At 42.8% G+C, this 27,608-nt stretch overlaps 1 protein-coding gene across 2 annotated transcripts; it reads right to left on the reverse strand.

Annotated features, from left to right (window-relative positions):
* Positions 1–4,809: 4,809 nt before the first annotated feature.
* DNAAF19 (dynein axonemal assembly factor 19) lies at positions 4,810–27,555 on the reverse strand. Of its 2 annotated transcripts, none has more exons than XM_069751384.1 (4): positions 27,492–27,555; positions 24,424–24,565; positions 8,210–8,342; positions 4,810–5,411 (listed from the first exon to the last, which is right to left on the reverse strand). In XM_069751384.1, exons 2-4 carry the CDS (start codon positions 24,561–24,563, stop codon positions 5,004–5,006), a joined length of 681 nt encoding a protein of 226 aa, XP_069607485.1. In that variant the 5' UTR covers positions 24,564–24,565; positions 27,492–27,555; the 3' UTR covers positions 4,810–5,003. The 2 variants fall into 2 exon arrangements, with proteins under 2 accessions (XP_069607485.1, XP_069607486.1); XM_069751385.1 differs by lacking the exon at positions 27,492–27,555 and adding an exon at positions 27,308–27,481.
* Positions 27,556–27,608: the final 53 nt, after the last annotated feature.

A 27,608-nucleotide genomic window follows, 5' to 3' on the forward strand; every position in this document is an offset into this window, starting at 1 on the left:
TGACGCTGTCATTTGACAGCAAGGGAACCGCGGCTGTCCGACCGGCGGTAATGATTTTACCGGCAACCAGAAGCAGTGTCTGCAGTGCTGTCATGCACATGACACCCGGTGTTCAGGGGGCTGAACCCGAACAGTGACACGAACTTCCTGGTGAAGTCTATGTTCGGCACAGACACTGAACTTTACGGTTTGAGTTCGCCCATCTCTACTAAAAATGGATACCAACAGTTACCAGAGGACAGTTGTCGTCATTTAGACTAAATACATAGAACTGCATGAAACACTATTTCTTCCATAAGAAGTGAGACAATCTGCAATGGTGGATCCCACAAATGTGAAGAGAAGCTTACGTCAATGAGAATCACAGATGTCCCGCTTCTAAGGTCCATCCTGCATCGAGTGCCCAATTCTCCTCGTCTTCTGCTAAAAATGCATTTAAGGGGTATTTCCATCTCTAAGATCCTATCCCAATATGTAGCAGGTGTAATAATAATAATATTAGCAAATAACTCCAATTAGAAATGTAGTATAGTTCTTCTGATAAGCTATGTCGCTTAACCCATGTACAGGGCATTGAAGATAGTTTAGGCATCTTTGGTTACAACCACTAACTAACTAACTGTCACTATATGAGTGGTCGTAACCGTGGATACTGCCTAGACAACTGTAGCAAAATCACAACTGTGAGAAGATTTAGGGTATGATCACATAGGTCATATATGCAGATTCTTTATTGGCAATTTTGGTATTGAAAATCTGCTGCATATTAAAGTTATAGGCATTGTGGATGAAACTGTATGAAATTGTATCCACGTGGCAGAGAAAATCCACAGGAAATTGACACCGATCTGCTGCAGATTTTAACTTCTTGATGACATCCAACAGACATTTAGGGCAGATGTGTGCACTTATTATAGGGAAGAAGCTCAGCAGCTGAGCCCATTCCATCCTGCGGGCTGAGAGGAGAGGGTCACTTGCAATGACCATCAGCCCCACATGATGCGATTGTCATGGCAGCCAGGTGCCTACTGAAGGCCCCTGTGTCTGCCATGTTAGTTAGTGTATATGCACAAAACATCTTTTTCAGGCGGGCGAACCTAAAAAAGACTCACAAAAGACTTGAACGTACAGTATTTCAAGTCTGAAGACACAAAAGAGAATAGTAAAACCAAAAACACTCAGTTTGAAAAAATGTTGCAGTAATCCGCAAGTGCTAGTAAAAGATGTAAAAAACAGGGTATTTGGTTGATACGGTTTTTGCAAAAAATGTATACTAAGCTGCTCTACCAAACTTCACGGTATACCCTTATCAGAGCAGTCCTAACTAATGTATGCAATCCCTATCTGATGTATTTAAAAACCTGATCATCTGTATATAACCTGTGTGAACAGGGTTCAGAGAGGAAAAATCCATGTGTGCATACAGGGTAGAACAACTATTGTGCAGATAGCCCAAGAGGAGTGGTGGAACTCCCCAGTCTTGTAGACACAAGAGAACAATTATGGAAACAGGAACACATGGGCTACTTGCACAGTGAACAAGTCTGTATGATCATGTTCACACACCACCAAGAAACCTGAAGACACAAAAGAGAATAGTAAAACCAAAAACACTCAGTTTGAAAAAATGTTGCAGTAATCCGCAAGTGCTAGTAAAAGATGTAAAAAACAGGGTATTTGGTTGATACGTTTTTTGCAAAAAATGTATACTAAGCTGCTCTACCAATCTTCACGGTATACCCTTATCAGAGCAGTCCTAACTAATGTATTTCAAGTCTATTGTGTATATGATTAAGACATTGCAAATTCAATATATACACACAGCGGGGAAACTACCGTATTTTCCGGCATATAAGATGACTTTTTGACCCCTAAAAATTGTCCCAAAAGTCAGGGGTCGTCTTATACGCCGGGTACGGCGTGTGCAGGGAGCGATCCTGGATGTCGGCGTGTGGTTTCCAGGGTCTGGAGGAGAGGAGACTCTCCTTCAGGCCCTGGGATCCATATTCATGTAAAAAATAAAGAATAAAAGTAAAAAACATGGAACTTTTTGGCAACAATGCCAAACGATATGTTTGGCGCAAAGGCAACACAGCTCATCACCCTGAACACACCATCCCCACTGTCAAACATAGTGGTGGCAGCATCATGGTTTGGGCCTGCTTTTCTTCAGCAGGGACAGGGAAGATGGTTAAAATTGATAGGAAGATGGATGGAGCTAAATACAGGACCACTCTTGAAGAAAACCTGTTGGAGTCTGCAAAAGACGTGAGACTGGGACGGAGATTTGTCTTCCAACAAGACAATGATTCCAAACATAAAGCAAAATCTACAATGGAATGGTTCATAAATAAACGTATCTAGGTGTTAGAATGGCCAAGTCAACGTCCAGGCCGTCCAGCGGTCACCTGACCGCTCATGTGACCGCGACGTCATCGAAGGTCCTTCACTCTCTGCATTCTTAGGAACGGAGGCAGACGCTAGCAGCACTGTAAGCCAGGGGCCGTCCGAGGGTGAGTATATCCATATTTTTTACTTTTATTCTTTATTTTTTACATGAATATGGATCCCAGGGCCTGAAGGAGAGTCTCCTCTCCTCCAGACCCTGGGAACCACACGCCGTATAAGATGACCCCCGTCTTATACGGCGGGCATATCCCAAATTTCATATTTTATATGGAAAAGTTGGGGGTCGTCTTATACGCCCAGTCATCTTATACACCAGAAAATACGGTAAGTATTTGATGCACTACTGATTTTTCAAGTTTTCCCACCTACAAAGAATGGAGAGGTCTGTAATTTTTTATTGTAGGTACACTTCAACTGTGAGAGACAAAATCTAAAAAACAAAATCCAGAAAATCACATTACCGTATTTTTCGGACTAGAAGATGCACTGGACCATAAGACGCACCAAGGTTTTAGAGGCGGAAATTAGAAAAAAAATTGACGCAAAAATGTGGTCAATTCTGTACTTAATATCCCCTACCCTGGTATATATGGTCTCCTCATCCCCATCCTGGTATGCATGGCCCCTCTCATCCCTATCCTGGTATGCATGGCCCCTCTCATCCTCATCCTGGTATGCATGGCCCCCTCATCGTGGTATGCATGGCACCCTCAACCCTATCTTGGTATGCATTACTCCTTTCATCCTCATGCAGGTATGAATGGCCCCCTCATCCCTATCCTGGTATATATGGTCCCCTCATCCCTATCCTGGTATGCATAGCACCCTCATCCCTATCCTGGTATGCATTGCCCCTCTCATCTTCATCCTGGTGTGCATGGCCTCCTCATCCCCATCCTGGTGTGCATGTGCCCCCTCATCCTTATCCTGGTATGCATGGCCCCTCTCATTCCCATCCTGGTGTGCATGGCCCCCTCATCTCTATCCTGGTAGGCAGAGGACCCTCATCCCTATCCTGGTATGCATTACCCCTCTCATCCCCATCCTAGTGTGCATGTGCCCCTTCATCCTTACCCTGGTGTGCATGGCCCCTCTCATTCCCATCCTGGTGTGCATGGCCCCCTCATTTCTATCCTGGTAGGCATGTCCCCCGCATCCCTATCCTGGTATGCAGGGCCCCCATCTCTGTCCTGGTAGGCATGGCCCCATCCAAATACTTATTTCATGCAATAAAATGCAATTTAAGTATTTAAAAATCGTACATGATTTTTTATTTTTTTTATTTTTAGATTCTGTCTCTCACGGTTGAAGTGTACAGTTGTGCTCAAAAGTTTACATACCCTTGCAGAATTTTTGCTTTCTTGGCCTTTTTCAATTATGATTTAAAAAGAGAAAACACAGTAGTTTGACAATAAATGGCTTCACCCAACCACTAACCATGAGTGGAGAAAAAGTTTTGGTGTTATCATTCATGCTCTCTGAAAAAAGGCCAAGAAAGCAAAAATTCTGCCGGGGTATGTAAACTTTTGAACACAACTGTACCTATGTCAATGCATCACCGAAACAGCAGAGTTCATATCCGAGGTGAAGCTGGATCTCATCTGGACAGTACCGGACTGCCGCCTTGACATCTGCCTTGTCACCAATGGAAATCACTTTGAACCTTTGTAGTGTATAGATAAAGCTTGAACAGACAGTGATTTTTCAGGTTAATAAATCTTTGTTGCATGCTCTCGGTTATAGATACCAAGACTAGAATTTTGCAGCATCCTTTTTTGAGTCATCCATGTTATAAAATGAATGATGTAATTCAAAACTATAACCTGTCCTGCAATAATAAGCCATCATAACGCTATATTTACGGTAAAGTCAAAGTTATGGCTCTTGGAAAGTAATGAGGCAAAAACCAAAAATGAAAAGTACCTGTGTCTCAAAGGGGTAAAAGGTAATTTGAAGGCTTTTGCGGTTTAATCTGAGAGCAGCATGAGGCAGGGGCTGAGACACTGATTTCACTTGTCACTTATTAGGCTGTGTGCTGTTTTAATACAATGAGTGTTTTCTCAGCTGGAAATTATCATAGCCTGGACCAAGTGCCAGCCTGCAGTCCAACCACGCCACCACTGATTAGCAGCTTACTATTAATATATAATGTACACAGAGCTGTGGTGTAGATGGGGTCAGCTTTCTGAGCTCTGCTACATGCTTCATCTGAAAACCCTGATTGTATCACAACTGCTGCATCCAGTAAACTAAGTGACACATCGCTGGAATCAAATCTTCAGCAATTATGCCACTAAATCGGCAGCGATATGCCCACAGCATATCAGTCCCATGTGGATGTACAGAATTTGAATGTGACAAGCATGGATCTAGAAAACGATAAGTAAATGAAACACAAAGTATATTAGAAAGTTGCTTTTTTATATATATTCAGCAGGAGAAAGAATTAAATCCTGTTTTTACACGGTTCTTGGTTGAAGATTTTACAGAGTAGGCCAGCTTAGTACTATAAAATAAGTGAAGACATTAGGGATCAGAGGAATGGTAATTGCAGGTTATTACTCATCCAAATAATGATGACAGTAATTCACAAGTTACTTTCTTGACTCATTGACCTTATACAGAGTTATTAATTTCTTTAATGCTGATTTCAATTTACCATCTGTTTCATTTTCATCATTTACTAAAGTCGTCAGCTTCATAAACAGCCTCTGGCAGCGGTCCATCTCGTTCATGCTCAGGAAGACCAAGTTGAGGTTGAAGCGTTGAGTCTCTGCCAAACACTGCAATATTTCCATCACGTCACCCACCTGTCTGTCTTGGAGATGCTCCTCCAGCACATGGAGGAACTCTCCCAGCAGACCCGAGCACACTTCTGCACGGAAGATATGGGATAACTTCTCAGCGCCAATTTGTAATAGGAAGTCATATCTTTTCTTCGCTTCTATCCTGCGCCAATCTCGGGTAAACTGAAAAGCATTTTTTGGCTCTGACAGCGATTCCTATAATAAAGAGTAAAAGACAAGGACAAATACAAGACCTGTTGATTTTCTGACTTTGCAAAAAAAAAAACAGATGCCAAATTTCACAGCGATTTATAATTCAGGATAATTTAGTCATTTTTTATTTAGTTTTTTTTGCGCCACAATTACATTGATGGTGGGTGAGTGGTGGCACTTCCAGTAGATCAGCGCAGGGTGGCATCAATAGATCTCACGACTACGACAAGGTAGTGTCACCTAACGCCGTGACCAAGATGCCAAAAATTGACTCTTTGTATCCCTTTCCTGTTTTATATAGTTCAACTATCTTTTCCCATAGCTCCGTTGAAAAGTCTTTTGCTTTCCCTATGACTCACAATCCAGAAACGTCAGTGGCTGGATGAAAGATGCAAGAGTCTGTCTGGATCCCAGAAACTCACTCAGCTTTTATGCACACACACACTGATTACAAGCAAACGGGTCACAGGTGAGGATGTTACCTTTAGTAGCCATTCAAACCCATTTGTGTCAACTTCTGTGCATGTTATCAGGCCAAAATCACCAGGGTATGTGAACTTTTGATCAGAGTCATTTGGATGTATTGGGTTGTCATTGTAATTTAAAAAGAGAAAACACAGTAGTTTGACAATAAATGGCTTCACCCAACCACTAATCATGAGGGGAGAAAAGGTTTTAGTGTTATCATTCATATTCTCTGAAAAAAGGCCAAGAAAGCGTGAGAAAATATTCAGAAAAATTCCCACGCTCGAGTTCATCTGAGGTTATGCCAGCAGGGGGCGCAGCACCACAAGTCTAGGTAACTACGTTCCCCTGCTTTCCATTCATTCCCCGGGTTTTTACAGGCAGGGGCGGCTGCATTAGCAGGCTTCTGCTTGTAAAATTATTTAACCCCTTCAGATGGATTTACAGCGTGGGACAAGACTGAACGACGGAAGGTATGGGATATTGTTTTTTTTTTTATTTTAACTTTGTTTCAGGTGACAAGGGTCTTCAATTGGATTGAGAGTATAATAAACTATTACAACACCCTGTGTCTTTATTTCATTAAAATACTTTTTTCATAATGTTTGTGTGTATTATTAACCCTTTATTACTATAGGATTAATAATGGAAAGGTGTCTTATTGACACCTCTCCATTATTAACCTGGCTTAATGTCACCTTACAATAGCAAGGTGACATTAACCCTTTTTTACCCCATATCCCACCACTACACGGGAGTGGGAAGAGAGTGGCCAAGTGCCAGAATAGGCGCATCTTACAGATGTGCCTTTTCTGGGGTGGCTGGGGCAGATGTTTTTAGCCAGGGGGGGTCCTATAACCATGGTCCCTCTCTAGGCTATTAATATCTTCCCTCAGTCACTGGCTTTACCACTCTGATGGAGAAAATTGCGCGGGAGCCCACGCCAGTTTTTTCCGCGATTTAACCCTTTATTTTACCAGCTAGAGCGCCCAAATTTTGCACATACACACTACTAACATTAGTAGTGAGGAATATGCAAAAAAAAGGGATATGAAAAGGTTTACTGTATGTAAACCATGTCTCATATCATGTCGGGTTTGGGAAGGAGATAGCAAAAGCAGGCAATTGAATTACCGGCTTTTCTGCTATCTAGCGCTGTATGAAATATATATATATACACCGTATGTCTCACTGACATATATATATATATATATATATATATATATATATATAGAGAGAGAGAGAGAGAGAGAGAGAGAGAGAGAGAGACTGTATATATGTTTTAACGAATATTTGAGCCCATGGATCCATTGTATGTCCGTTTTGCAAGTCGGCGAGAAAATCTCGCAGTACGGATGCCATACGGATTACATACGGAGAATGACATGCGCAAAATACGCTGCCACACCCTGCCTACGTATGACACACGGATCACTATTTTGGGAACATTTCTGCATATTACAGCCATAAAAAACGGACTTTATTTTCGTATGCCTAGTGTGCCGGCCTAAGAGGGAGAACCTCAGCTTTATGTTCTGCAACTGGCAGAAGCAAAGTCCCATACTTGCTCCTGGTATCTGTCTCTACTTCTCTGTTACTAGACACAGATGTACCTTAACAACAGACAGTGGACAGCAAGTACAGAGGTAGGAGACACCTAATGGAGGGCACCTTAGAGATTTTTTACAGGAGTAAGACAACATTTTCTGTAAGTAATGTGGTTTACATTTCTGCCACTGAGTGCATAGACTATGAATATTACGTTTATTAAAAGAACAGTGACCATTTAATATAAGGTGTAATGGTGCATAACACAGGTAAAACATCATCACTATAGATCCTATTACAACCCCAAAATTAGAGACTGTAGATTGGTAAAGTTATGGCCTAACATGAGACTCAACCCTTTGCCTCTAAATCAGGATAATTCATATTTTACACAGACAATGATGCCACCCTCGGAGTTTGGGAATCCATTGAAGCAAGGGAGCACTGGATGGAGCCCCCTCCTCTGTGCAATACTATTTCACTGGTGTGTAGTGATGTCATTAGCCTTGATTTGACATATGCCTTACACAATATGGCTGCCTGTGCATTACAGAGAAGCCCTTTAAATAAATAATAGTCTTTTCTTTTCTTAAAAGGAGTGAGCGTTCACTGTGACAATTTGCTAATCAAGCAAAGGTAAACCACAGTGCGGGAGCTGCGAATTGCTGGAGGTAATCAAATGGATACATCTGGATTACAAGAGAAGATGGAGTTTCAAATCGTGTCATAAAGAAAAGAGCAGCGTGGCTGGGACAAGCAGATGTAATCAATTTCTGTTTCCGCCTCACCTGTAACACGGCACAAGCTGGCTCTTCGGACGAGCAGCTTGTTGTGGCAGTCGGGTTCCATGGCTGCTTCCTCTCGCCTCCAATCTTGTCCTTCCGCTCCAGAGGTTTCAGGTTAGAAGCCACTACAATATCTCTGCGGAGAACAAATGAAAGTGGAATCTATTGTAGAAATGAAAAAGTTTAATCTAGCAAAAAGGACATCAAACTTTTCTGGAATTTCCACAGGTAAAAAAAAGAAAGAAATGAACTAGGTGTATTATAATACAGTTGGCTTGCTTGCTCCGGAGTTTTGCCTACAAGATAGCAGAACGAATTTTAAGGCCAATTCAATATACTGAACAATAAAAATCTACTGTCTTTTGTGTCTACAGCTCCTGTGCAGACTTATGTGTGTTCATGGTGATCTGATGCTGGGGATTTCAGATTAAAATACTCCTGTATTGGACAGCATTAATCTTTAAAGTGCAGCTCGAATATACAGATAGTTCCAGAAATATTCGGACAGTGACCGAATCTTTGTGATTTCGGCTCTGAAGGACACTAATTTTAGATTTCAAATAAAACAACTGAGATGCAATTGAAGCGTAGACTTTCAGGTTTAAATAAAGGGGTTCAACAAAAATATTCTGCGAAGCATTTAGGAATTGCAACCATTTTTCTACAAAGCCTCCTCTTTTCAGGGGCTTAAAGGTAATTGGACAAATTAAGCTTCTCATAAATAATATGTTCATACTTAATACTTTGTATAAAATCCATTGCAGGTAATGACTGCGTGAAGTTTGGAAGCCATGGATGTCACCAAACACTGGGTTTCCTCCTTTGTGATGCTTTGCCACCTTTACTGTAGCTGACTTCGGTTGTTGCTTGTTTGTGGGTCTTAGGCTGGTTTCACACTTGCGTTTTAAAACGCAGCTTTTTAAACGCAAACGCATTTGGTGCAAAAACGCGTTTAAAATGTTTTAGGCGCATGCGTTTTTTCCTGCGTTTGCGTTTTTGAAACGCATGATGAGAAGTGTGTGACAGCTGCCAATCATCAAAATCAACTAGAAAACCCACTATAAACATAAATACCTAGGGTTAGGGTTAGGATCCCTAGTAACCCTAACCCTAAGGATCCTAACCCTAACCCTAACACAAACCCTAACCTTAGGGTTAGGGTTAGGATCCCTAGGGTTAGGGCTAGGGTTAGGGTTTGTGTTAGAGTTTGTGTTAGAGTTTGTGTTACAGTTTGTGTTACAGTTTGTGTTTTAGGGTTAGGGTCCCTAGGGTTAGGGTTACAGTTTGTGTTAGAGTTTGTGTTACAGTTTGTGTTACAGTTTGTGTTACAGTTTGTGTTTTAGGGTTAGGGTTAGGATCCCTAGGGTTAGGGTTACAGTTTGTGTTACAGTTTGTGTTACAGTTTGTGTTACAGTTTGTGTTTTAGGGTTAGGGTTAGGATCCCTAGGGTTAGGGTTACAGTTTGTGTTACAGTTTGTGTTACAGTTTGTGTTACAGTTTGTGTTTTAGGGTTAGGGTTAGGGTTGGGGGGTGGCTTATAAGTGTGTATTCTTGTGTTTTTCTATAAAAACGCATGCAAACGCATGTGCTTAAAAACGCATGCGTTTACATAGACATCAATACGATTTTTTGCCGCGAAAAAACGCATGCGCTTTTTCGCAGCAAAAAAAATAAGCCGCTAAAATTACTACATGTTGCATTTCTGCAACAAAACGCATGCAGATAAAAAACGCATGCGTTGCAAAAACGCGTCAAAACGCATGCGTTGCAAAAACGCGTCAAAACGCATGTAAAAAAACGCATGCGTTTTTAATATTAAGTATAGGAGAAAAAAAACATGCGTTTTTTTGCGTTTTTTTACCGCAAAAAACACAAAAAAAAAAACCCAAATGTGAAACCAGCCTTAATGCCTTAAATTTTGTCTTAATCATGTGAAATGCTGCTTATTGGGGTTGAGATCTGGCGATTGATTCGGCCATTGCAGAATATTCCATTTCTTTGCCTTAACCCCGTCACCCCCGAGCCTGTTTTCACCTTCCTGACCAAGCCAAACTTTACAACTGTCACTTTATGTGGTAATAACTCTAGAACACTTCAATGTATCCCACTGATTCGGAGTCTGTTTTTCGTGTCACATTGTACTTAATGGTAGTGGTAAATTTAGGCTGATACTTTTTGCGCTTTTTTGTGAAAATATCGGATTTTTGTGAAAAAACTTCCAAACTTTTAATTTTTATGCCATTAAACCAGATGTCATATAATTTTTGAACCATATTTTTTTTTTGGTTAGGAAATTACCGTAGTTAACAAAATATACAAATTCAGTTTTTTTAGGGACCACATCACATTTAAAGTGACTTTCGGGAGCCTATATGACAGAAAATACTCAAAAGTGACAGCATTCTAAAAACTGTACCCCTCAAGGTACTCAAAACTACATTCAAAATGTTTATTAACCCTTCAGGTGCTTTACAAAAATAAAACAGTTTGGAAGAAAAAATATGAAAATTTTACTTTTTCCCCACAAAAAATTTGCTTTAGCCTCAAATTTGTCATTTTCACAAGGGTAACAAGAGAAAAATCGATAATACAGTTTGTTGTGCAATTTCTACTTAGTACACCGATACCCCATATGTGGGGGAAAACGGCTGTTTTGGCAGCAGGGCTCAGAAGGGAAGGAGCACTATTTGACTTTTAGAGTGCAAAATTGTCTGAAATCTATAGAGGACGCCATGTTGTGTTTGCAGAGCCCCTGATGTGCCTAAACAGTGGAAAACCCCCACAAGTGACCCCATTTAGGAAACTAGACCCTGCAAGGAATTTATCTAGAGGTGTGGTGAGCAGCTTAAACTCACAGATGCTTCACAGAATTTTATAACGCGGAGCTGTAAAAATGAAAAAGTACATTTTTCCCACCAAAATGGTGTTTTTGCCACAAAGTTTTCATTTTCACAAGTGTAACAGAAGAAAATATATCATTTTTATTTACACTTGTCTTTTTGTTTTATTCCACTGTTTGTTCAGTGGTATGATGAAAAAGAATAGTTTTTTGCTTTGCTTTTTATATTTTTTTATTTAAAGTGTTAACTAGTGTGACAGTTTCATAGATCAGATCGTTCCGAATGCAGGGATACCAAATAGGTGTACCTTTTTTGTTTATTTTTGTTTTTACGTAAAAATATGTAGTTATGGGTCATTGTCCATCTGTACTGTGAAGCGCTCTCCAATGAACCTTGCGGCATTTTTGTCGAATCTGAGCAGATAGTATCGCCCTGCGCACTTCAGAATTCATCCGGCTGCTTCTCTCTTGGGTCTACGGACCAGCACATGCGACAGGACATTTCCTCCATTGCTACGTCTAGATGGGGCAGAATGCTCTTCGTAGCATGCTCTATGTAGCACCATATGGTGCATCTTTTCAAATAGGACCCTCCCTTGGAATCCTTCTGTTACTGGAGATCCTTCCAGCTCTCCCCAGTAAGTAAATAATCCTAAATTGACGCACACAATTGATTCAGTTGGATTTCATTGAGGGTATAACTATGCTAATGATATGAGATAGGATGGATAATGTACCCATGCTAAATTTTATATGTGCATGTGCAAGATTGTCCTTGTGCCCTTGACCTTTTATTTATGTATCTATATAAGTGTATATATATATTAATAACTACCCCTTCAGCAATATTTGGTTTATTTATCTAGTGTTCCCATGGTAATGGAGGTTGGACCACTAAGAGAAAATAAGGGGAGCAGTCTACAACTGACTTACTTTTGTGTAATTTGACTTCTTTTTAGCTTGATAAAGGCTCAGCGTGGCCTGAAATATCGCTATCGCTTTCCCTTTTACACTGGTGTCAATAAAACTTTTTGAAGGAGATTACGCTGTACTTTGGAATTTTGGATTGTTTGCTTCAGACTTCAATCAATAAACACAGGTGATCCGACACAATGCCACTGGAAGCCATGCATTCCCATACCATCAAACTGCCTCCACCATGTTTTACAGCGGATGTGGTGTGCTTTGGATCATGAGCCGTTCCAAGCTTTCTCCATACTTTCTTCTTCCCATCATTCTGGTACAGGTTGATCTTAGTTTCCTTTGTCGAAAAGCATGTGTTTCGTGAACTGTGTTGGCTTCTTTAAATCTTTTTTGGCACAGTCTAATCTGGCCTTTCTATTTTTAAGGCTGACTAATGGTTTTCACCTTATGGTTAACCCTCTGTATTTGCTCTCATGAAGTCTTCTCTATATGGTAGACTTAGATACTGAAACACCCAGTTCCTGGAGAGTGTTCTTCACTTGGGTGGATGTTGTGAAGGGGTTTTTCTACATCATAGGAGGGATTCTGTGGTCATCCACCACTGTTGTCTTCCGTGGACGTTGAGACCTTTTTCCCAAGCTCACCAGCTACGATCGCTCTGATTGGCTGTTGAAAGTGAAACTGCCAATCAGAGCGATTTGTAATATTTCACCTATTATAACGGGTGAAATATTACAATCCAGCCATGGTCGATGCTGCAATACCATCGGCCATGGCTGGAAATACTAATGTGCCCCCACCCCACCACACCGATCGCCCCCCCAGCCCCCCGATCGGTCCGGCTCCCCTCCGTCCAGTGCTCCGCTCCCCCCCGTGCTCTTGTCCGCTCCCCCCGTGCTCCAATCACCCCCCGTGCTCCAATCACCCCCCCTGCACTCCGATCCACCCCCCCGGTGCTCCGTTCCACCCCCCCCCGTGCTCCATTCCAGCCCTCCCGTGCTCCTTTCCACGCCCCCCGTGCTCCGTTCCACCCCTCCCGCGCTCCGATTCCCCCCCCCGTGCTCCGATCCCCCCCCCCCCGTGGTCCCCCCCCGCCCCATCATACTTACCGATCCAGCCGGGGTCCCGTCCGTCTTCTCCCTGGGCGCCGCCATCTTCCAAAATGGCGGGCGCATGCGCAGTGCGCCCGCCGAATCTGCCGGCCGGCAGATTCGTTCCAAAGTGCATTTTGATCACTGAGATAGATTATATCTCAGTGATCAAAATAAAAAAAATAATAAATGGCCCCCCCCTTTGTCACCCCCATAGGTAGGGACAATAAAAAAATAAAGAAATTTTTTTTTTTCCACTGTTAGAATAGGGTTAGGGGTAGGGTTAAGGGTAGGGTTAGGGGTAGGGTTAGGGTTAGGGCTAGGGTTAGGGTTAGGGGTAGGGTTAGGGGTAGGGTTAGGGTTAGGGGTAGGGTTAGGGTTAGGGTTAGGGGTAGGGTTAGGGTTAGGGGTAGGGGTAGGGCTAGGGTTTCGGTATGTGCACACGTATTCTGGTCCTCTGCGGATTTTTCCGCTGCGGATTTGATAAATCCGCAGTGCTAAACCGCTGCGGATTTATGGCGGATTTACCGCGTATTTTTCTGCGCATTTCACTGCGGTTTTACAACTGCGATTTTCTATTGGAGCAGTTGTAAAACCGCTGCGGAATCCGCACAAAGAAGTGACATGCTGCGGAATGTAAACCGCTGCGTTTCCGTGCAGTTTTTCCGCAGCATGTGTACAGTGATTTTTGTTTCCCGTAGGTTTACATTGAACTTTAAACTCATGGGAAACTGCTGCGGATCCGCAGCGTTTTCCGCAGCGTGTGCACATACCTTTAGAATTAGGCTATGTGCACACTGTGCGGATTTGGCTGCGGATTGGCCGCTGCGGATTCGCAGCAGTGTTCCATCAGGTTTACAGTACCATGTAAACATATGAAAAACCAAATCCGCTGTGCCCATGGTGCGGAAAATACCGCGCGGAAACGCTGCGTTGTATTTTCCGCAGCATGTCAATTCTTTGTGCGGATTCCGCAGCGTTTTACACCTGTTCCTCAATAGGAATCCGCAGGTGAAATCCGCACAAAAAACACTGGAAATCCGCGGAAAATCCGCAGGTAAAACGCAGTGCCTTTTACCCGCGGATTTTTCAAAAATTGTGCGGAAATATCTCACACGAATCCTCAACGTGGGCACATAGCCTTAGGGTTAGGGTTGGAATTAGGGTTGTGATTAGGGTTGTGATTAGGGTTATGGCTACAGTTGGGATTAGGGTTAGGGGTGTGGGGGGGGTTAGTGTTGGAGGTAGAATTGAGGGGTTACCACTGTTTAGGCACATCAGGGGTCTCCAAACGCAACATGGCGCCACCATTGATTCCAGCCAATCTCGTATTCAAAAAGTCAAATGGTGCTCCCTCACTTCCGAGCCCTGACGTGTGCCCAAACAGTGGTTTACCCCCACATATGGGGTACCAGCATACTCAGGACAAACTGCGCAACAATTACTGGGGTCCAATTTCTCCTGTTACCCTTGTGAATCTAAAAAAATGCTTGCTAAAACATAATTTTTGAGGAAAGAAAAATGATTTTTTATTTTCACGGCTCTGCGTTGTAAACGTCTGTGAAGCACTTGGGGGTTCAAAGTGCTCACCACATATCTAGATAAGTTCCTTGGGGGGTCTAGTTTCTAAAATGGGGTCACTTGTGGGGGTTTCTACTGTTTAGGCACACCAGGGGCTCTGCAAACGCAACGTGACACCCGCAGACCATTCCATCAAAGTCTGCATTTCAAAAGTCACTACTTCCCTTCTGAGCCCCGACGTGTGCCCAAACAGTGGTTTACCCCCACATATGGGGTATCAGCGTACTCAGGAGAAACTGGACAACAACTTTTGGGGTCCAATTTCTTCTGTAACCCTTGGGAAAATAAAAAATTCTGGGCTAAATAATTATTTTTGAGGAAAGAAAACGTATTTATTATTTTCACGGCTCTGCATTATAAACTTCTATGAAGCACTTGGGGGTTCAAAGTGCTCACCGCACATCTAGATAAGTTCCTTTGGGGGTCTAGTTTCCAAAATGGGGTCACTTGTGGGGGGTTTCTACTGTTAAGCCACATCAGGGGCTCTGCAAACGCAACGTGACGCCCACAGAGCATTCCATCAAAGTCTGCATTTCAAAACGTCACTACTTCACTTCCGAGCCCCGGCATGTGCCCAAACAGTGATTTACCCCCACATATGGGGTATCAGCGTACTCAGGAGAAACTGGACAACAACTTTTGGGGTCAAATTTCTCCTGTTACCCTTGGGAAAATAAAAAATTGCAGGCTAAAAGATCATTTTTGAGAAAATAATTTTTTTTTTTTATTTTCATGGCTCTGCGTTATAAACTTCTGTGAAGCACTTGGGGGTTCAAAGTCCTCACCACACATCTAGATTAGTTCCTTTGGGGGTCTAGTTTCCAAAATGGTGTCATTTCTGGGGGATCTCCAATGTTTAGGCACACAGGGGCTCTCCAAACGTGACATGGTGTCCGCTAATGATTGGAGCTAATTTTCCATTTAAAAAGCCAAATGGCATGCCATCCCTTCCGAGCCCTGCCGTGCGCCCAAACAGTGGTTTACCCCCACATATGGGGTATCAGCGTACTCAGGACAAACTGGACAACAATATTTGGGGTCCAATTTCTCCTATTATCCTTGGCAAAATAGGAAATTCCAGGCTAAAATATCATTTTTGAGGAAAGAAAAATTATTTTTTATTTTCATGGCTCTGCGTTATAAACTTCTGCGAAGCACCTGGGGGTTTAAAGTGCTCAATATGCATCTAGATAAGTTCATTGGGGGGTCTAGTTTCCAAAATGGGGTCACTTGTGGGGGAGCTCCAATGTTTAGGCACACAGGGGCTCTCCAAACGCGACATGGTGTCCGCTAACAATTGGAGCTAATTTTCCATTCAAAAAGTCAAATGGCGCGCCTTTCCTTCCGAGCCCTGCCGAGTGCCCAAACAGTGGTTTACCCCCACATATGAGGTATCGACGTACTCGGGAGAAATTGGCCAACAAATTTTATGATCCATTTTATCCTACTGCCCATGTGAAAATGAAAAAATTGAGGCGAAAAGAATTTTTTTGTGAAAAAAAAGTACTTTTTCATTTTTACAGATCAATTTGGGAAGCACCTGAGGGTTTAAAGTGCTCACTAGGCATCTAAATAAGTTCCTTGGGGGGTCTAGTTTCCAAAATGGGGTCACTTGTGGGGGAGCGCCAATGTTTAGGCACACAGGAGCTATCCAAACGCGACATGGTGTCCGCTAACGATGGAAATAATTTTTCATTCAAAAAGTCAAATGGCGCTCCTTCCCTTCCGAGCCTTACCATGTGCCCAAACAGTGGTTTACCCCCACATGTGAGGTATTGGTGTACTCAGGAGAAATTGCCCAACACATTTTAGGATCCATTTTATCCTGTTGCCCATGTGAAAATGAAAAAATTGAGGCGAAAAGAATTTTTTTGTGAAAAAAAAGTACTTTTTCATTTTTACAGATCAATTTGGGAAGCACCTGAGGGTTTAAAGTGCTCACTAGGCATCTAAATAAGTTCCTTGGGGGGTCTAGTTTCCAAAATGGGGTCACTTGTGGGGGAGCGCCAATGTTTAGGCACACAGGAGCTATCCAAACGCGACATGGTGTCCGCTAACGATGGAAATAATTTTTCATTCAAAAAGTCAAATGGCGCTCCTTCCCTTCCGAGCCTTACCATGTGCCCAAACAGTGGTTTACCCCCACATGTGAGGTATTGGTGTACTCAGGAGAAATTGCCCAACACATTTTAGGATCCATTTTATCCTGTTGCCCATGTGAAAATGAAAAAATTGAGGCTAAAAGAATTTTTTTGTGAAAAAAAACTTTTTCATTTTTACGGATCAATTTGTGAAGCACCTGGGGGTTCAAAGTGCTCACTATGCATCTAGATAAGTTCCTTGGGGCGTCTAGTTTCCAAAATGGGGTCACTTGTGGGGGAGCTCCAATTTTTAGGCACACGGGGGCTCTCCAAACGTGACATGGTGTCCGCTAAAGAGTGGAGCCAATTTTTGATTCAAAAAGTCAAATGGCGCTCCTTCCCTTCCAAGCCCTGCCGTGCGCCCAAACAGTGGTTTACCCCCACATATGAGGTATCAGCGTACTCAGGACAAATTGGACAACAACTTTCGTGGTTCAGTTTCTCCTTTTACCATTGGGAAAATAAAAAAATTGTTGCTAAAAGATAATTTTTGTGACTAAAAAGTTAAATGTTCATTTTTTCCTTCCATGTTGCTTCTGCTGCTGTGAAGCACCTGAAGGGTTAATAAACTTCTTGAATGTAGTTTTGAGTACCTTGAGGGGTGCAGTTTTTAGAATGGTGTCACTTTTGGGTATTTTCAGCCATATAGACCCCTCAAACTGACTTCAAATGTGAGGTGGTCCCTAAAAAAAATGGTTTTGTAAATTTCGTTGTAAAAATGACAAATCGCTGGTCAAATTTTAACCCTTATAACTTCCTAACAAAAAAAAATTTTGTTTCCAAAATTGTGCTGATGTAAAGTAAACATGTGGGAAATGTTATTTATTAACTATTTTGTGTCACATATCTCTCTGGTTTAACAGAATAAAAATTCAAAATGTGAAAATTGCGAACTTTTCAAAATTTTCGCCAAATTTCCGTTTTTATCACAAATAAACGCAGAATTTATTGACCTAAATTTACCACTAACATGAAGCCCAATATGTCACGAAAAAACAATCTCAGAACCGCTAGGATCCGTTGAAGCGTTCCTGAGTTATTACCTCATAAAGGGACACTGGTCAGAATTGCAAAAAACGGCAAGGTCTTTAAGGTCAAAATAGGCTGGGTCATGAAGGGGTTAATCTGTTACATACGTGGCTGGGCAATATACTACGTGTCTGTGTTGTATACTATGTGGCTCTGTGCTGTATACTACGTCGCTGTGCAATATACTACGTGGCTGGGCAATATACTACGTGGCTGGGCAATATACTACGTGGCTGGGCAATATACTACGTCGCTGGGCAATATACTACGTCGCTGGGCAATATACTACATGGCTGGGCAACATACTACGTGGCTGGGCAACATACTACGTGGCTGGGCAATATACTACGTGGCTGGGCAATATACTACGTGGCTGGGCAATATACTACGTGACTGGGCAATATACTACGTGACTGGGCAATATACTACGTGGCTATGCAATATACTGCGTGATTGGGCAATATACTATGTGACTGGGCAATATACTACGTGGCTGGGCAATATACTACGTGGCTGGGCAATATACTATGTGGCTGGGCAATATACTACGTGACTACTATGTGGCTGGGAAATATACTACGTGGCTGGGCAATATACTACGTGACTGGGCAATATACTACGTCACTACTATGTGGCTGGGCAATATACTACGTGGTTGGGCAATATACTACGTGATTGGGCAATATACTACGTGACTACTACGTGACTGGGCAATATACTACGTGATTGGGCAATATACTATGTGACTGGGCAATATACTACGTGGCTGGGCAATATACTATGTGGCTGGGCAATATACTATGAGGCTGGGCAATATACTACGTCGCTGGGCAACATACTATGTGACTGGGCAATATACTACGTGGCTGGGCAATATACTATGTGACTACTACGTGGCTGGGCAATATACTACGTGGCTGGGCAATATACTACGTGGCTGGGCAATATACTACGTGGCTGGGCAATATACTATGTGACTGGGCAATATACTACGTGGCTGGACAATATACTATGTGACTGGGCAATATACTACGTGACTACTACGTGGCTGGGCAATATACTACGTGACTGGGCAATATACTATGTGGCTGGGCAATATACTACGTGACTACTATGTGGCTGGGCAATATACTATGTGGCTGGGCAATATACTACGTGATTGGGCAATATACTATGTGACTGGGCAATATACTATGTGGCTGGGCAATATACTACGTGGCTGGGCAATATACTACGTGATTGGGCAATATACTATGTGACTGGGCAATATACTATGTGGCTGGGCAATATACTATGTGACTGGGCAATATACTACGTGGCTGGGCAATATACTATGTGGCTGGGCAATATACTACGTGGCTGGGCAATATACTACGTGGCTGGGCAATATACTACGTGGCTGGGCAATATACTACGTCACTGTGCAATATACTACGTGGGCTGTGCAATATACTACGTGGGCTGTGCAATATACTACGTGGCTGGGCAATATACTATGTGGCTGGGCAATATACTATGTGACTGGGCAATATACTACGTGGCTGGCCAATATACTACGTGACTGGGCAATATACTATGTGACTGGGCAATATACTACGTGGCTGGCCAATATACTACGTGACTGGGCAATATACTACGTGGCTATGCAATATACTGCGTGATTGGGCAATATACTATGTGACTGGGCAATATACTACCTGGCTGGGCAATATACTACGTGGCTGGGCAATATACTATGTGGCTGGGCAATATACTACGTGACTACTATGTGGCTGGGAAATATACTACGTGGCTGGGCAATATACTACGTGACTGGGCAATATACTACGTCACTACTATGTGGCTGGGCAATATACTACGTGGTTGGGCAATATACTACGTGATTGGGCAATATACTACGTGACTACTACGTGACTGGGCAATATACTACGTGATTGGGCAATATACTATGTGACTGGGCAATATACTACGTGGCTGGGCAATATACTATGTGGCTGGGCAATATACTATGAGGCTGGGCAATATACTACGTTGCTGGGCAACATACTATGTGACTGGGCAATATACTACGTGGCTGGGCAATATACTATGTGACTACTACGTGGCTGGGCAATATACTACGTGGCTGGGCAATATACTACGTGGCTGGGCAATATACTATGTGACTGGGCAATATACTACGTGGCTGGGCAATATACTATGTGACTGGGCAATATACTACGTGACTACTATGTGGCTGGGCAATATACTACGTGACTGGGCAATATACTATGTGGCTGGGCAATATACTACGTGACTACTATGTGGCTGGGCAATATACTATGTGGCTGGGCAATATACTACGTGGCTGGGCAATATACTATGTGATTGGGCAATATACTATGTGACTGGGCAATATACTATGTGGCTGGGCAATATACTACGTGGCTGGGCAATATACTACGTGATTGGGCAATATACTATGTGACTGGGCAATATACTATGTGACTGGGCAATATACTACGTGGCTGGGCAATATACTATGTGGCTGGGCAATATACTATGTGGCTGGGCAATATACTACGTGGCTGGGCAATATACTACGTGGCTGGGCAATATACTACGTCACTGTGCAATATACTACGTGGGCTGTGCAATATACTACGTGATTCGGCAATATACTACGTGACTGGGCAATATACTACGTGATTGGGCAATATACTACGTGATTGGGCAATATACTACGTGACTACTACGTGACTGGGCAATATACTACGTGGCTGGGCAATATACTACGTGGCTGGGCAATATACTACGTGATTGGGCAATATACTACGTGATTGGGCAATATACTACGTGACTACTACGTGACTGGGCAATATACTACGTGGCTGGGCAATATACTACGTGGCTGGGCAATATACTATGTGGCTGGGCAATATACTATGTGGCTGGGCAATATACTACGTGACTGGGCAATATACTATGTGATTGGGCAATATACTATGTGACTGGGCAATATACTATGTGGCTGGGCAATATACTACGTGGCTGGGCAATATACTACGTGGCTGGGCAATATACTATGTGGCTGGGCAATATACTACGTGGCTGGGCAATATACTATGTGGCTGGGCAATATACTACGTGGCTGGGCAATATACTACGTGATTGGGCAATATACTACGTGACTACTACGTGACTGGGCAATATACTACGTGATTGGGCAATATACTATGTGACTGAGCAATATACTACGTGGCTGGGCAATATACTATGTGACTGGGCAATATACTACGTGGCTGGGCAATATACTACGTGGCTGGGCAATATACTATGTGACTGGGCAATATACTATGTGACTGGGCAATATACTACGTGACTGGGCAATATACTACGTGGCTGGGCAATATACTACGTGGCTGGGCAATATACTATGTGACTGGGCAATATACTATGTGACTGGGCAATATACTATGTGGCTGGGCAACATACTATGTGACTGGGCAATATACTATGTGACTGGGCAATATACTACGTGACTGGGCAATATACTATGTGGCTGGGCAACATACTATGTGACTGGGCAATATACTACGTGGCTGGGCAATATACTACGTCACTGTGCAATATACTACGTGGGCTGTGCAATATACTACGTGATTGGGCAATATACTACGTGACTGGGCAATATACTACGTGATTGGGCAATATACTATGTGACTGGGCAATATACTATGTGGCTGGGCAATATACTACGTGGCTGGGCAATATACTACGTGATTGGGCAATATACTATGTGACTGGGCAATATACTATGTGGCTGGGCAATATACTATGTGACTAGGCAATATACTACGTGGCTGGGCAATATACTATGTGGCTGGGCAATATACTATGTGGCTGGGCAATATACTACGTGGCTGGGCAATATACTACGTGGCTGGGCAATATACTACGTCACTGTGCAATATACTACGTGGGCTGTGCAATATACTACGTGATTCGGCAATATACTACGTGACTACTACGTGACTGGGCAATATACTATGTGGCTGGGCAATATACTATGTGGCTGGGCAATATACTATGTGGCTGGGCAATATACTATGTGACTGGGCAATATACTACGCGGCTGGGCAATATACTATGTGGCTGGGCAATATACTACGTGGCTGGGCAATATACTACGTGGCTGGGCAATATACTACGTCACTGTGCAATATACTACGTGGGCTGTGCAATATACTACGTGATTCGGCAATATACTACGTGACTGGGCAATATACTACATGACTGGACAATAGACTACATGGGCTGTGCAATATACAACGTGACTGGGCAATATACTACGTGATTGGGCAATATACTACGTGATTGGGCAATATACTACGTGACTGGGCAATATACTATGTGGCTGGGCAATATACTATGTGGCTGGGCAATATACTATGTGGCTGGGCAATATACTATGTGGCTGGGCAATATACTATGTGGCTGGGCAATATACTACGTGACTGGGCAATATACTACGTGACTGGGCAATATACTACATGACTGGACAATATACTACATGGGCTGTGCAATATACAACGTGACTGGGCAATATACTACGTGATTGGGCAATATACTACGTGATTGGGCAATATACTACGTGACTACTACGTGACTGGGCAATATACTATTTGGCTGGGCAATATACTACGTGGCTGGGCAATATACTATGTGGCTGGGCAATATACTATGTGGCTGGGCAATATACTATGTGGCTGGGCAATATACTACGTGGCTGGGCAATATACTACGTCACTGTGCAATATACTACGTGGGCTGTGCAATATACTACGTGATTGGGCAATATACTACGTGACTGGGCAATATACTATGTGATTGGGCAATATACTATGTGACTGGGCAATATACTATGTGGCTGGGCAATATACTACGTGGCTGGGCAATATACTACGTGGCTGGGCAATATACTATGTGGCTGGGCAATATACTATGTGGCTGGGCAATATACTACGTGGGCTGTGCAATATACTACGTGGCTGGGCAATATACTATGTGGCTGGGCAATATACTATGTGGCTGGGCAATATACTACGTGGGCTGTGCAATATACTACGTGATTGGGCAATATACTACGTGACTGGGCAATATACTACGTGACTACTACGTGACTGGGCAATATACTACGTGATTGGGCAATATACTATGTGACTGAGCAATATACTACGTGGCTGGGCAATATACTATGTGACTGGGCAATATACTACGTGGCTGGGCAATATACTACGTGATTGGGCAATATACTACGTGACTGGGCAATATACTACGTGATTGGGCAATATACTATGTGACTGGGCAATATACTATGTGGCTGGGCAATATACTACGTGGCTGGGCAATATACTACGTGGCTGGGCAATATACTATGTGGCTGGGCAATATACTATGTGGCTGGGCAATATACTACGTGGGCTGTGCAATATACTACGTGACTGGGCAATATACTACGTGACTACTACGTGACTGGGCAATATACTACGTGATTGGGCAATATACTATGTGACTAAGCAATATACTACGTGGCTGGGCAATATACTATGTGACTGGGCAATATACTACGTGGCTGGGCAATATACTACGTGGCTGGGCAACATACTATGTGACTGGGCAATATACTACGTGACTGGGCAATATACTACGTCGCCGGGCAACATACTATGTGACAGGGCAATATACTACGTGGCTGGGCAACATACTATGTGACTGGGCAATATACTACGTGGCTGGGCAATATACTATGTGGCTGGGCAATATACTATGTGACTGGGCAATATACTACGTGGCTGGGCAATATACTACATGATTGGGCAATATACTACGTGACTACTACGTGACTGGACAATATACTATGTGATTGGGCAATATACTATGTGACTGGGCAATATACTATGTGGCTGGGCAATATACTACGTGGCTGGGCAATATACTACGTGGCTGGGCAATATACTATGTGGCTGGGCAATATACTATGTGGCTGGGCAATATACTACGTGGGCTGTGCAATATACTACGTGATTGGGCAATATACTACGTGACTGGGCAATATACTACGTGACTACTACGTGACTGGGCAATATACTATGTGATTGGGCAATATACTATGTGACTGAGCAATATACTACGTGGCTGGGCAATATACTATGTGACTGGGCAATATACTACGTGGCTGGGCAATATACTACGTGGCTGGGCAATATACTATGTGACTGGGCAATATACTACGTGGCTGGGCAACATACTATGTGACTGGGCAATATACTATGTGGCTGGGCAATATACTACGTGGCTGGGCAACATACTATGTCACTGGGCAATATACTATGTGACTGGGCAATATACTACGTGGCTGGGCAATATACTACGTGGCTGGGCAATATACTACGTGACTTGGCAATATACTACGTGGCTGGGCAATATACTACGTGGCTGGGAAATATACTACGTGGTTTGTGCAATATACTACGTGGACATGCATATTCTAGAAAACCCGATGCGTTAGAATCGGGCCACCATCTAGTATACATATATGCATTGACCAGAGGATACCATTATGTTATATACCTGAACTCTTCGTAAGATGCCACTTTTTGGTGAATTGCGCGAAATTTAGCAGCATTCTCCCTCTGATACTTCTCGTCTGCAGCCACGGCATTGGCCAACTCTCGTTCCAACTCCCGAAAATCAAGCACTTCTGTATCCATTGCTAAGTAAGTAAAATAGAAGTGTTATGGTTCTACACAAATCTTATGACAGGCAAATAAGACAATGTTGCACGCTATTTGAAAAAAAAGACAAAAACGCCTGTCTACTGGGATAAATGTCGTAATATAAGGGAGGAGACTAGTGATGAGCGAGTATATTCGTTACTCGAGATTTCCTGAGCATGCTCGGGTGTCCTCCGAGTATTTTTTAGTGCTCAGAGATTTAGCTTTCATCACCGCAGCTGAATGATTTACATCTCTTGGCCAGCTTGATTACATGTGGGGATTCCCTAGCAACCAGGCAACCCCCACATGTACTTATGCTGGCTAACAGATGTAAATCATTCAGCTGCGGCGATGAAAACTACATCTCTGAGCACTAAAAAATACTCGGAGGACACCCGAGCGTGCTCAGGAAATCTCGAGTAACGAGTATATTCACTCATCACTACAGGAGACAAATGCCTGGGAAACCTTCAATAAGCTCACTTCCCAATGGCAGGAGAAAGACGAGGCCGCATCTGTAGCATCAGAGAGGTCAAGTGAAAGTAGCCAGACCTACTGCATATGGGCTAAAATGACTTTCTTTCTATCTTTTTACATTTATAACTCCTTGTTTTAGTAAATTATTAAAGTCTCATTTGTGTCACAATAAATAAAATAATGGCTAAAGCACAAAAAAAAATTAATCACACGAACATTTTAAAAATTTCATCTGATTTTCACATAGAAAAAAAGGCTGTTTTCCATTCATATTGTCATCCATATGGCATCAGGTGTTACACATGCTGGCCCTTGTTTTTTGCATTGCTTTAGTTTCTTGTGCCCAGCATATTTTTTTTTTTTGGGGGGGGGGGGTGCACCTTTATCAAGATAAGTCACTAGAGGTAGGGCTCATCCAGACATCATTTCTTCTCGAACGAGTGCTAACAGTGGATTTCACGGTGATTGGCTGTAGAGTTGTCCACAGACCGCTGCTGTCAATCAACAAAGATTGGAGCAGCAGTGGAGGCACAGAGTTGGATCCGGGGAGGGTAAGTAAATCTCAGTTTGCTATTTTATACATCATTGAGCCTGTGGGATAAACAATTTTGAAAAAGGACAACCCATTTAAGTGTATATTTAAAAATATTTGATCACTTTATTTTTTTTTAATCACAATCTAAATAAAAACAAATTCTGCAATAGGAAGGGACCTATAGATATATAGTGATAACCTCAACACAGATAAATTGATTTATTTTGATCTGGCACCAACAGATATTGTCCAACATTTCCACCAGCTCTTTATCAGGGTCATCTGTCTGGATAGTGGCCGAGTGTGTGAATATGGAGCCGGATGTGTAACATAAAAACCTGATTTAAACAATAAGGCATTTTCTGATAACACACTCCCTTTAAAGGCATGCCAGTATGTGGAGACTTAAAAGCCTTGCATGCTCCTCTGGGAACTTAAATATGCAAATTGTCTCTTCAGAGAGGAAGAGGACTAGAACTCCACCGCCACCAATTGGAAGCAGCGATCCTAAAAGTCAATACTTGACTCCTGCAATACGACTTAGGATAAAAGCCAAAGCAGAATCTCAATTTGCAGACACGGTGTTTCATGGTATTGCCCCTCATCAGTGAAACGTATGAGAACTCATTTGGCTAGGTGAGAGGCTAAGACTGGGATCTAAGGTTGACAAGCCAGGTCTGGCACACCAGTATGAGGAGACTTAAATGCCTTGCATGCTCCTTTGGAAATTAAATCAGAAAATTGTCTTTTCAGAGAGGCATTTAAGTCTCCTCATACTGGCGTGCCAGACCAGGCTTGTCACTCTCCACAAGGAGAAACCTTAGATCCCAGTCTTAGCCTCTCACCTAGCCAAATCAGTTCTCATACGTTGCACTGATGAGGGGCAATACCATGAAACACCGTGTCTTTGCACTGACAATGGGCAAGACCCCGAAACACCATGTCTGCAAACAGGGCTGTGGAGTCGGTAAGCCAAACCTCTGACTCCCGACTGACCCCACAGCACTGGTCACTACTGAGCATGTACATAAAGTGCAGCGATCCTTAGATCAGGGACAGAACTGACATTTATAGGACACTTCACAACTTTCCCAAATTCTTCTGAAGACATTTACAGCACATCCTGCATTGTACTGCTGTACACAGCCTTGTGACTGCAAACTGAGATTCTGGTTTGGCTTTTATCCTATGTCATTTGGCAAGACTTATTAAGGGTAAGTTCACACTGGGCGTTTTTGCTGCTTTTTTATGCTAATTTTCAGCTGCAGTTGACAGTACCAGCTATGGCTGTGAGATTTCAGAAATCTCATGCACACACATTGTTTTTTTGTCACTGGTATTTTGTGCTTTGCTTGGTATTTTGGACATAGAGCATGCCACTTCTTTCAGCGTCTTTCACCCATTGAATTGAAGGGAAAAACGTACCAAAAACCAGCACCAAAAACGCAGCAAAAAAAACACAGTTTTGCTGCATTTTTGCGGCAGCTTCTTTCTTACCACTCAGGTTTTGCTGCAGAAAAAAAAAACGCAGGAAAAACCGCCCAGTGTAAACTTAGGCTAGTTCACATCGCATTAGTGCCACCCGTTTAACGCATCCGTTACTAAGCGGCATAAAGCGGTAATAATGACTTGTAGCATTGCTGCTTCCACTAGGCGGCGCTAGAGTTCTAGCTGAAGAGACAATTTGCACCTTGAAATACACAATATGTCTGGATATTACACTCACAGCAGTGCGCACGGCTCCGGTGATACGCTGTATCTATGGTTGCATCCTTTCAGAATATCATTGGAAGGGGTTTGCACTTCTGGTGACAATGTAATATGTTACTGTCATGCATGAGCCGGGGCCTATGTCAGTAATACTCTAAGTACAGAAAGAAGGAGCTTTTCACAGAACAGGACCTTCTCACCTTACAGATCCTTGTTCAGCTGGAACGCTATCACCATAGTAACAAACTTCTCGCCTTCCATTCGACCAATCAGAAAGCAGCAGCGTCACGGCAGCGGCCTCCAGTACTTCCGTATTT

Source organism: Ranitomeya imitator, chromosome 2 (assembly GCF_032444005.1).
Source record: "Ranitomeya imitator isolate aRanImi1 chromosome 2, aRanImi1.pri, whole genome shotgun sequence".
NCBI classification, from domain to species: domain Eukaryota; kingdom Metazoa; phylum Chordata; class Amphibia; order Anura; family Dendrobatidae; genus Ranitomeya; species Ranitomeya imitator.